This window comes from Rhinoraja longicauda, chromosome 10 (genome assembly GCF_053455715.1).
Source record: "Rhinoraja longicauda isolate Sanriku21f chromosome 10, sRhiLon1.1, whole genome shotgun sequence".
NCBI lineage: Eukaryota > Metazoa > Chordata > Chondrichthyes > Rajiformes > Arhynchobatidae > Rhinoraja > Rhinoraja longicauda.
The window spans coordinates 10,225,210-10,237,403 of NC_135962.1; the positions used below are offsets into that span (position 1 = coordinate 10,225,210).

Sequence of the window (12,194 nt, forward strand, 5' to 3'; positions counted from 1 at the left end):
CCTTCTCTTTCTCTGTGATTCAAGTATTTATCAGATCGTAATCTAGTTCACAATCGTAATCATACTTTATTTGCCAAGTATGTTTTGCAACATTCGAGGAACTTCATTCACCATACAGTCATACCAATAAAAGCAACAGAACACACAAAATACATTTTAACATGAACATCCACCACAGTGACTACTCCACATTCCTCACTGTGATGGAAGGTGAAAAAAATGTTCAATCTCTTCCCTTCTTCGTCCTCCCGCGGTCTGGGTCCTCGAGCCTTCCATGGACGGGACGATCTTGACTCCCCTAGCCAGTGGTCAAGCCCTCCGTGTCGGGGCGATCAAGCTCCTGCATCGTGGGGGGGGGGGGGTCTCAGCTCCCCCACGCGCGAGCGCTCCACCTCAATGGGTGAGACTACCTGCCTCCACCATCCCCTCAGACTCCAACCAGCTTCTGGGTGAAAGCAATCTCCTCAAACAACTTACCTGTCATTTTAAACCTATTGCCTCAGTTGAAAAATGTGCCGCTCTCGACCCCACAGTCGCCCCTTGTCATTTTGTGTGCCTCTCTCTATCCAGTCCCGCTCAGTCTCGAGAGGAAAATAAATCCAGACTCTCCTCGTAACTGAAACGGCCCCTCCCTGGTAATGTCTTGTTGAATCTCGTCCGCACCCTCTCCAGCACAATCACCTGCTTCCATGGTGGCCAGAACTGCACGCGGTACTCCAAATGTGCTCTAACCAATGTATTATGAAGCTGCAGAATATACTCCCGGCTCTTGTATTCCATGCATTGGTGAATGAAGGCAGACATCCCATGTGCCTGCCTCACCACCTTACCCACCTGTGCTACCACCTTCAGGGGTCCTTGGACCAGTACACTGAGCGCCCCCTGTTGTCCAACACTCCACAGGGTTCTACTTGATGATAGTCAAGCTACCAAACATCAGTGGCATGTCCTACTCTGGTAAACCTTCTGGTAAGCATGCCGTCCCTTCACCCAAGCTTGTACATCCTCCCTGTAATGGAAGTGCACACAATACTCCAAATGTCGCCTAACCTGAGCTTTATAAAGCTGTGACATGGCATCTTCAGTCCTGACACACGAGGGGCGAGGGAAGGACATGGTGGCTAATCTTCCCTGAGGGTGTGGGGGGGGGGGGGGGGGGGAAACATTGAGTGGCCAACCAACCTCTGTCCCCGGGGTGAGGGAGAGACGCGGGGCGGCCGACAGTCTACTGTCCCAGAGTTGAGGGAGGGGCATGACATGGCCAACCATCCATCCATGGTCCATGAGGGAGGGACATGTGGTGGCTGGTGCTCACCCTCCCTGAGGATGAGGGACATGTGGTGGCCAACCGTCCACTGTCCCTGAGGTGAGGGTGGGACCTTGTGGCCAACAGACCAATGTCCCTGAGGGAAGGGAGGGACGTATTGTCCAACTGTCTACAATCCCTGAGGAGAGGGAGAAGTAGAGACTCGGAGTGGTCCCACGAGGGTGAGGGACGGACATCTCAGGCAACAATCAGTTTGCTGGAGGACACAGCACGAAAGCAGACCACTCGGCCCATCGCTTCCGTGGTGGCCCTCACATGACATGGGCCTTTGGTCACGTTCATGAGGACAAGAGGAAGGGCACGGGAACCAAGGAGCCCTGCACAAGGGGGCAGTGGGCCTCCATGACTGAATCCACCCTGCTGGTAGGGGACCACCTGCTGCACTCTGATGCTTCTCACACGCTCCTGTGTCTTTGCAGATAATCAGCCAGGAACCCAACCGTGGCATCGAGTATGAGTACTACCTGCCGCGGCACGGCACGCAGCCACAGGGCTACTTCTGGAGCGTCGGATCCTGGGGTCCCTGCAGCAAGGAGTGTGGGGGAGGTGGGTGACTGCAGTGGGGAGACCTTTCCTCACAGCCACCCCCCCCACCACACCCACCCCACCCACACCCCCACCCACACCGCCACCCCTAGCCCCACCCCCACCCCTAGCCCCACCCCCACCGCCACCCCCACCCCCACCGCCACCCCCACCCCCCACCGTCACCCCTTAGCCCCACCCACACCCCCACCCCCACCCACACCCCTAGCCCCACCCACACCCCCACCCCTAGCCCCACCACCACCCCCACCCACACCCCCACCCCTAGCCCACCCACACCCCCACCCCACCCCTAGCCCCACCCACACCCCCACAGCCACCCCCACCCTCACCGCCACCATCACCCCCCACCCCCACCCCTAGCCCCACCCCCACCCCCCACCGCCACCCCCACCCTCACCACCACCACCACACCCACCCCACCCACACCGCCACCCCCACCCCCCACCGCCACCCCACCCTCACCGCCACCATCACCCCCCACCCCCACCCCCCACCGTCACCCCCACTGATGTGCCGCTCTCTCGTTCTCCGCAAGTGAGCAAGGCCGGGATTGGTGTCGGGGTGTCCACCAGTGGCAGGGTCACACCCGAGGACCGAACCCCTCCTGGGGCGGCAGCAAGTCCACGGCTTCTGGGAGAGTCGCCGCGGGAACACTCTGGGGTGTGTGCAGGAATGAACAGCAGATGCTGGTTTACACCGAAGATAGACACAAAAAGCTGGAGTAACTCGGCGGACAGGCAGCATCTCTGGAGGAAAGGAATAGGTGACGTTTCGGGTCGAAACCCTGGCTCTCAGTCTGAAGAAGGGTCTCGACCCGAAACGTCGCCTATTCCTTTTCTCCAGAGATGCTGCCTGTCCCGCTGAGTTACTCCAGCTTTTTGTGTCTGTCTGCAGTTCCTTGTGTCTGTTCTCCTCAGGGTTATTGGCTGTGGTGCAGTCTGGGTCAAGTTGAGTTTATTGTCATGGGCAGCACAATGCAGCAGGTAGTGCTGCTGCTCACACCTCTAACTACCCCAAGCTCCGGTGCTGTCTGTGTGGAGTTTGCAAGTTCTCCCCGTGACTACGTGGGTTTTCTCCAGATGGTCTGGTTTCCGCTCACATCTAAAGACGTGCGGGGCTGGTGGTTGAACAGCTGCTGTGAATTGCCCCTTGTGTAAGGGTGAGGGGCAACTGGCCATTGGAGGAATGGGCTCCAGGGAGGGTGAGAGTGGGGGTGGGATTGCTCCGTGAGCTGGCATGGGGGTCGGTGGGCTGAGCGGCCTCAGTGGTCTGGGGGTGAGCGGACTGCCCCTGGTGGGGGTCTGTGCTGCCGGTGGGTCCAGAGGTGGGGCTGACGTGGGTGTCTCTGCTCCTGCCCCAGGTGTCCGGACGAGACTGGTGTCGTGCACCATTGACAACGAGGCCTACTCTGACTACCTGTGCCTGGGCCACCGCAAGCCAGGGGCAACCAGACCTGCAACACGGTGCCCTGCCCCCGCACACGCCAGTGAGTCATGCACCCCCTCGCCACACCGGGGTGGGGTTAGTGGGGGAGGGGTTAGTGTGGGGGAGGGGTTAGTGTGGGGGAGGGGGTGGTGTGGAGGGAAGGGATGAGAAAGTGGGATAAATGGAACTGGTGGGGGTCAATGGTTGGCGTGGACCCGGTGGGCCGAAGGGCCTGTTTCCGTGCCGTATCTTGGAAACTGTAAAGGAGTGGCAGGGTGCTGAGGGTCGGGGAGGGGCCAAGGCTGGGAGCTGGGTGTGGGTCTGTGGGATGGAGCAGGGCCCGGTGAACTGGGCCAGGCAGGACACGGCTTAAACACAACTCTGTTCCGTATGGAAGGCTTACATTCGTAAATCCACCCCGCCCATGGAAGAGGGAGTGCCCAGCACAGAGAGAGTACAGGTAACCAAGGCTGCTGCACCTGTTCCCCAGCCTGACCGCTGGTGCCAGCGGCTTGCTGCTTCGCAGGGGCAGTGGTGGTGTTGGTGGTGGTGGTGGCAGCGCTGGTGGAAGTCTTGCTCTGTCTGCCCGGTTGGTGTGTACGGTAAACTGCTGCTCTCCTGCCCAGCGCTTTGCTCCATCTATGTCTGTGCCTGTGCACTCAGTGGGTCGGTGGTGGATGTTGTGTGTTGTACATGGGCACCAGCCCTTCATTTCCAAATCCTTCCTTTCCCAAGGGTGTTGACATGGACACAGGTACAGCTCAGTTGTAATCACATCCCTGCCCCTGGACCTGTCCTTGCCCTTTGCCCCAGGTGTACAGCACACCTCTCGAAGCCTCACCTCTCGATGCCTCGGCTCCTGATGCCTCAGCTGTAGCCGGGAGTTTTGTTTGGTTGCCAGCGGCCATTCGACCCGCTGTGTGTCCACGTGAACCTTGCACCGTCCCATCCACTAACCCCTTGCCACAGCTGAATGTCTGCGCACTGCTGTCACCTGTCACCCTCGTGGGTCGGAGATCCCCGTCAGAGCCGACCCCACTGAGTCATGACCCCTGACCTGCCGTCCCCACCGGGGTCGTGACCCCCCTCTCCGTTCCCCCGGAGTCGTGTTTTATCCGGGGGGGGGGGGGGGGGAGCTGGAACTCTGCTGGAGTTGGTGTCAGTAGATGACTCTGTCCACTTCCTCGCTGCCCCTGCTGTGGGTGTTGCTGCTGCTGCTGTTGTTCCGGGTGTGTCTGCACTCGCGGACATTCGCTGCAGGGTGGCGGTGGAGCGGGGAGAGAATAGTTTGGTGGGTGGGGTGGGGTGGGGGGGGGGTGGCGTGGCATGGGAGAGGAGCAGAGTGGTGTGGGGCGGGACAGTGGGGGTGTGCGGGTGGTGTTGAGACGGAGAGGTTGGTTGTGGAGCAGGGCGGTGGGGTAGTGTGGTGTGGGCTGGGGTTGTGTGGGTGTGGTGTGGGGGTTGGACAGGACAGTGTGGGTGAGTGGGTGGTGTTGGTTGTGGGGCAGTGCTGTGGGGATGTGTGTGGGGTTGTGTGTGGGGTTGATGCTTTAGGGCTGGGGTTGTGTTGGTGTGCGGGTGGTGTTGAGACGGAGGGGTTGGTTGTGGAGTGGGGCTGTGGGGTGAGGGTGTGTGGTGTGGGGTGGGGTTGTGTTGGTGTGGGGGTGGTGTTGAGACGGAGGGGTTGGTTGTGGAGCGGGGCTGAAGGTGTGGGGGTGTGGGGTGTGGGGTGTGGGGGTGTGGGGTGAGGTTGTGTGGTGTGGGGGTGGTGTTGAGGCGGAGGGGTTGGTTGTGGAGCGGGGCTGTGGGGGTGAGCGTTGGGGTGGGCTGGGTGGTGCTGTTGAGGCAGTGGGGTTGGATGGAGAGGTGATGGGTGGTGAGGTTTTGGGGGTTATTTGTGAGTGGGGCTGGAGGGGGGGTGTGGGTGCTGAGGGTTGGTCAGGGGTGATGTGGGTGGGGGTGTGGGTGGTGCGGTGTCAGATTGGGGGTGGTCAGGAGATGGCAGGAGGGTGGGGGGCTATGGGGTGGGGGTGAGGGTACGTGACGGGGGGGTGGGGATGGGTACGTGAAGGGGAGGGGGGGTGAAGGTACATAACGGGGTGGGGGTGAGGGTACGTGAGGGGGGTGGGGGACGGATGTACGTGAAGGGGAGGGGGTGAAGGTACGAGATGGGGTGGGGGGTGGGGACGGAGGTAGGTGCTGCAGTTGTGTGTGGGGTGGGGTAGCAGTGTTGTTCCTGACCCCCCTCCTCCCCCCCCCCTCCAGCTGGCGGTCGGGGCCGTGGAGCGGGTGCTCGGTGACGTGCGGGGGAGGGGTGCAGACGCGGCCGGTGTTCTGCTCGGCCACGGACGGGGAGATGGTGGCGGACGAGGGGGACTGCGCCGCGCTCAGAGACAAGCCCCTCGCCCGCCAGACCTGTAACCCGCTGCAGTGCGTGGACTGGAGCCCCGGCCCTTGGTCACAGGTAGGCAGTAGCGACCTCGGCCAATACGCCACCGCCCCTTGTGTCCACCGCCCCCCCCCGTCCCCCTCCCACCCCCGGGACGGACACCCCCCTCTCACAGCTCGGCAAGGCCAGCTTCCACCCCCCCCCCCCCATCCACACCCTCCCACCGCACCCGGTCACCCCCTCCCCCAGTCCATTCTAACCCCCCCTCCACATCGTGTCCGTAGTCCCCGTCCCCCACTCCCACCGAGTCCATTCGTCCCCTGCCCACACAATGGCCCGCAGCCCAGTGACTGGTGAGAGAGGGTAGTGGATGCTGCCTACACGGGTTTTAACAAGGCATTTATAAAGATATAAAGCATGTACGTCGATGGGTCGTTTAGTAAGTTTGCAGAAGACTGGAGAAGCAGACTGTGAAGTCACAGATAATGGCAGTAATGGCGGATGGAGATTAATCTGGGCAGATATGATGCGATGATGCAAGGCACAAAGTGCTGGAGAAACTCAGCGGGCCAAGCACATCTCTGGAGAATATGGATAGGTGACGTTTTGGGTCGGGACCCTTCTTCGGAAATAACCCCTCACCGATATCAACATTTCACTTGCCTGACTTTTTCCTGCAACCACCTCTCTCCCATCTTTCTCTCCCCACCGCAATCAGTCTGAAGAAGGCCCCCGAACTGAAAGCCGCCTATCCACGATTGTCCCTGGTGTGTGTAGGATAGTGTTAATGGATAGTGTTAATGTGCGGAGATCGCCGGTCAGTGCGGACTCGGTGGGGCAAAGGGCCTGTTTCCACGTGACATCTCTAAACTAAACTAAACTAAACTAAACTACTGAGGGATCTTAGTGTCCAAGTCAAGTCAAGTCAAATTTATTTGTCACATACACATACTCGATGTGCAGTGAAATGAAAGTGGCAATGCCTGCGGGTTGTGCACAAAAAGAATTACAGTTACAGCATATAAATAAAGTTAATAAGTTACTATTAGTGTCGACAAAAATTTAGTCTCTGGGGTTATAAAAGTTGACAGTCCTGATGGCCTGTGGGAAGAAGCTCCGTCTCATCCTCTCCGTTTTCACAGCGTGACAGCGGAGGCGTTTGCCAACTCCATAGCTCCCTAAAAGCGGCAACACAAATAGGGTAGTAAAGAAGGCATATGGTATGCTTGCCGACATTGGTCGAGGCATTGAGCATAAAAGTCACAAAATCATGTTGTGGCTTTATAGGACTTTGGTTGGGCCGCATTTGGACAATTGTTTGGCAGGAGGCCACGTCACAGGAAGCGTGTGGATGCTTTGGAGAGGGTTTGCAGAAGCGGTTTACCCAGAATGTTGCCTGGATTATAGGGCGTTAGCGATAAGCAGATGTTGCCACAGGTTGGGTAAATCAAGAACTAGAGGGCAGGGGTCTAAGATGAGAGTGGAAACCGAGGGCCACACTTTCACACAAGGGTGGCGGGTAAATGGAATGAGCTACCAGAGGAAGTGGCTGAGATGGGTACAATAATAATAGTTAAAGACATTCGGACAGGTTTAGAGGGAGAATGGTGACATGCAGGCAAGTGGGGCGAGTGAAGGTGGGGCATTTAGAATATTGTGTTCAGCTCTGGGCACCGTGTTATGGGAAAGATATTGTCAAGATTGAAAGGGTTCGGAAAAGAATTACGAGGATGTTGCCAGGACTAGAGGGTGTGAGCTATCGGGGAGAGATTGAGTAGGCCGTGTCTCTATTCCATGCAGCTTAGGAGGATGAGGGAAGATCTAATAGAGGTGTACAAAATCATGAGCGGAATAGATCGGGTAGATGCACAGTCTTTTACCCAGAGTTGGCGAATCGAGGACCAGAGGACATAGGTTCAAGGTGAGGGGGAAAGGATTTAATAGGAATCCGAGGGGTAACTTTTTCACACAGAGGCTGGTGGGTGTGTGGTACAAGCTGCCAGAGGAGGTAGCTGAGGCTGGGACTATCCCATTGTTTAAGAAACAGTTGGACAGGTGCATGGACAGGACAGGTTTGGAGGGTTATGGACCAAGCGTAGGCATGTGGGACTAGTGTATCTGGGACATTGTTGGCCGGTGTGGGCGAGTTGGGCCGAAGGGCCTGTTTCCACATTGTATCACTCTATGACACTATGACTCTATCTTGGTTGGACTAAATGGAATGGGCCGAAGGGCCTGTTTCAATGCTGTATGACTTGTGAGGAAGCAAGGTAACAAAAGAGTTCAGAGCCAATGAACATTGATGGCAGGGCCAATGGTGGCAGCCTCTTTCTTTCTGGAACTGAACTGGTTTGGTTTGGTTGCAGGTTTCTGCGGTGGCTCAGCTTGGTTCAGTGGGACCTGCTGAGGTAGTCACTGGGGTTGGGCTGCATGTCAGGGTTTGCACTGAAGGAGAGGGAGGTGAGACAAGGTGAAGCGATGGACCACGATCCAGGATCTGCCGATCTGTCCAGGGGGAGGGTGAGGCTCCCACATCCCCACTCACGGGTCCATGCCCCCGTGTGGGGTCTGTGCCCACCACTGCCCTGGCGTAGTCCACCCCCCCCCCCCTGCCCGCCCTCCCACCCGCCTGCCTGCCCGCCCTCCTCCACTCCCCTGGTCAATTCCTACATACTTGAATCATGTTTGTTCATCATGTGGACACAGGCTACGAGCTCCCTGGGTGTTGAGCGGTGGGGTGGTGGGAGGGGGGGAGGGGTGGGTGGGGAATGGAGATGTGAGGGGAGGTGGGGGATGGAGGTGAGTGGGATGAGGTGGAGTGGAGTGAGGGGAGGTGGGATGGGGGTGAGGGGAGGTGGGATGAGATGAGGGGAGTGGGGTGAGGGGAGAGGGGAGAGGGAAGGGGGTGGGTAATGGGGTTGAGAGGGATGAGGGGTGGTGGGGTGAGGGGAGGGGAGTGGGTTGAGGTGAAAGGGGGGTGAGCGGAGAGGGAGTGCGTGGAGGTGGGGGGTGAAGGGAGGGGGGATGAGGGGAGTGGGATGAGGTGAGGTGAGGGGAGGGGGTGCGTGGAGGTGGTGGGTGAAGGGAGGGGGATGAGGGGAGTGGGTTGAGGGGAGTGGGTTGAGGGGAGTGGGGTGAGGTGAGGGGCGGGGGATGAGGGGAAGGGGGGTGTGGGGTGAGGGGTGGTGGGTGGGTAATGGGGGTGAGAGGGGGGAGGGGAGGCGGGTATGGGGAGGGGGATGAGGTGAAGTGGAGAGGCGTGAGGGGAGGTGGGGTGAGGGGTGAGGGGAGTGGGATGAGGTGTAGGGGTGGGGTTAGGGGAGGGCAGTGTGGGGAGGTGAGGGGAGTGGAGGGTGGGTGGGTAATGGGGGTGAGGGGGGGGGGTGCATGGAGGGGAGTGGGTTGAGGTGAAGGGGGGGTGAGCCGAGGGGGGTGCGTGGAGGTGGGGGGGTGAAGGGAGGGGGGGGATGAGGGATGGAGTGAGGGGAGGGGGGTGAGGTGAGGTGGGTGGGTAATGGGGGTGAGAGGGGTGGGGGGCGTGGAGTGGGTGAGAGGAGGGGTGAGGTGGGTGATGGGTGTGCCGTGGTGACTCTGTGCCCTGTGCCTCAGTGCTCTGTGTCGTGTGGAGGGGGTCACCGTAACCGGGCGGTCTCCTGCGAATCTCCGTCCGGCAGCCCACTGCCCGACTTCATGTGCACCTCCCAGTCAAAGCCAGCGGCCTCCGAGCCCTGTGAAACGCAGCGCTGCCACGACACCCACTCCTGGTACATCGGAGCCTGGGGCCCGGTGAGTGTGTGGGGGGGGGGGGGGGACGGACTGTGGGGGTGGCTGTGTGTTTGACCCTCCCTCTCCCTCCCCATCTCTCCCCCTCCACCCCAACACAACGCCTCTCCCTCCCTTCACCACTCCCCTCCATCCCGCTCACCCCAACCTCCCCACTACCCCTGTGCCTCCCACTCCGCCACCTCTGAAGTTGGGCGCAGCGGTAGAGTTGCTGCCTTGCAGCGCCGGAGACCCGGGTTCCATCCCGACTACGGGCGCCGTCTGTACGGAGTTTGTACGTTCTCCCCGTGACCTGCGTGGGTTTTCTCCGAGATCTTCGGTTTCCTCCCACACTCCAAGGACGTGCAGGTTTGTTGGCTAATTGGCTGGGTAAATGTAAACATTGTCCCTAGTGTGTGTAGGGTAGTGTTAGTGTGTGGGGATCGCTGGTCGGAGGGGTCCCAGTGGGCAGAAGGGCCTGTTTCCGTGCTGTATCTCTACACTAAACCCTCTTTTGGTGGATAGTGTGGATGTTGGGGAGGGGGGTGTCCAAGTCTTGGTGGGGGGGGGGGGGGGGTGTTGGTGCTGAGTGTCAGAGGAGGGGGTGTTTGGGTGTGGGTTGGTGGGGGGTGTCTCTGGGGGGTATGTGCTCCCGGTATGGCCCCACTCTGGGTATCAGGATGGGGGTTCCCATCTCTCCAGTGTGTGGGCTCCCAGTACAGTCCAGCTCTGAGTTTCGGGGAGGGGGGGTTATCTGTCTGGGGGGGGGGGGGGGGGGGGCAGTGTCCCCATAGGTGCCTTTGATGAGGTCCCACACAGGAGATTAGTGGACAAAATTAGAGCACATGGTCTTGGGGGTAGGGTATTGACATGGATAGAGAATTGGTTGGCAGGAAACAAAGAGTAGGAGTAAACGGGTCCCTGTCAGACTGGCAGGCAATGGCGAGTGGAGCGCCGCAAGGCTCGGTGCTGGGGCCGCAACTGTTTACAAAACACGTTATTGATTTAGATGATAGAATTAAAAGTACCACTAGCAAATGTGCAGATGACACAAAGCCGGGTGGCAGTGCGAACTGCGCAGAGGATGCTGGGAGGTTGCAGGGTGACTTGGGCAGGTTGAGTGAGTGGGCAGTTGCATGGCAGATTTCACCCAGAGAGTTGTGAATTTGTGGAATTCTCTGCCACAGAGGGCAGTGGAGGCCAATTCACCGGATGGATTTAAAAGAGAGTTCGATAGAGCTGTCGGGGCTAGTGGAATCGAGGGGTATGAGGAGAAGGCAGGCACGGGGTACTGATTGAGGACGATCAGCCGTGATCACAATGAATGGCGGTGCTGGCTCGAAGGGCCAAACGGCCTCTTCCTGCACCTGTGTTCTATGTTTGTATGTTTGTATGTTTGTATGTATGTATGTTTGTATGTATGTATGTATGTTTGTATGTCCCGGCTCTGACCGCCTCTCTTGCCGCAGTGCTCGGTGAGCTGTGGTGAGGGCCTGCAGTCGCGGCCGGTCTCCTGCATGTCACAGCTGGGTGGGCAGCTCCCGGACTCTGCCTGCTCCTCCCAGCCCCGGCCCAGCGCCCGGCCCAGCGCCCGGCAGACCTGCGCCCGCCTCGCCTGCCCCCCCTCCTACTCCTGGCACGTCGGAGCCTGGGGCCTGGTGAGTGTCACCGCCTGACGGGGAAGGGGGGGGTAGACACAAGATGCTGGAGTAACTCAGCGGGACAGGCAGCATCTCTGGAGAGAAGGAATGGGTGACGGTTCGGGTCGAGACCCTTCTTCAGTCCGAGAATCGGGGAGAGGGAGTCTAGAGATAGGGAAGGGTAAGGTGTGAAAATGACATCAAAGCAGACGATAGTGTAGATGGAGGAATTGGGAGTAGGGGATAGAGCCTTTACTGGAGGCAGGGTGGGAAGACGTACAGTCTAGATAGCTGTGGGAGTCAGTAGGTTTATAATAGATGTCTGTCGATGGTCTGTCTCCTGTGATGGAGACAGTGGGATCAAGAAAGGTGAGGGAAGTGTCGGAGATGGTCCAAGTGAATTTGAGTGCAGGATGGAAATTGGTGGTGAAGTTGATAAAGTCCGTGAGTTCTGGATGGGTGCAGAAGGCAGCCCCAATGCAGTCGTCAATGTAGCAAGGGCAGAGTTCGGGGATAGGGCCAGTGTACGCCTGGAACAGGGATTGTTCGACTTACCCTAAAAAGAGGCAGGCATAGCTGGGCCCATGCGAGTGCCCATAGCTACGCCTTGGATTTGGAGGAAGTGGGAGGAATCGAAGGAGAAGTTGTTGTTGAGAGTTGTTGAGGGTGGGGGGGGAGGGGCTGTGTTCGGGGTGTGATGGACCTCCCATCCCCTGGTGAAGAGGCGGAGGAATTTGTCGAGGGGTCGGGGGTGAGCCGGGGAGGGGGGTAACTGGCGGTGAGGGGGCTGTGATTCCCCAGGTACTTCCCCCCTGCAACTGCAGGAGATGCAAACACCTGTCCCGGGGGCTGTGGCCAGAGAGGGGGTGAGGTTTGGTGTGGGGAGGGGGGGGTGTGATGGTGAGGGGTGGCATGTGTGTGACTGCCCTCTCTGGGGTTGGGGGGGGGGCAGGGAGGTTTGGTGTGGGGGAGGGCTGTGTCAGGGGTGTGTGAGTGAGTTCCTTCTCTGGGGGGGGGGGGGGGTTGGTGTTGGGGAAGGGGGGGGCCGGGTCGGTGAGGGGTGGTGTGTGTGACTGTCCTCTGGGGGGAGGGGGGTTTGGTG

At 59.2% G+C, this 12,194-nt stretch overlaps 1 protein-coding gene across 1 annotated transcript in view; it reads left to right on the forward strand.

Moving 5' to 3' along the window:
• The window catches only part of LOC144597724 (papilin-like), a 48,480-nt gene that overhangs the window by 10,143 nt on the left and 26,143 nt on the right, over positions 1-12,194 (forward strand). Inside the window, 7 exon segments of the mRNA XM_078407256.1 lie at positions 904-969; positions 1,718-1,873; positions 3,237-3,302; positions 3,305-3,362; positions 5,567-5,765; positions 9,300-9,476; positions 10,922-11,110. Coding sequence (XP_078263382.1) covers positions 904-969; positions 1,718-1,873; positions 3,237-3,302; positions 3,305-3,362; positions 5,567-5,765; positions 9,300-9,476; positions 10,922-11,110 — 911 coding nt within the window.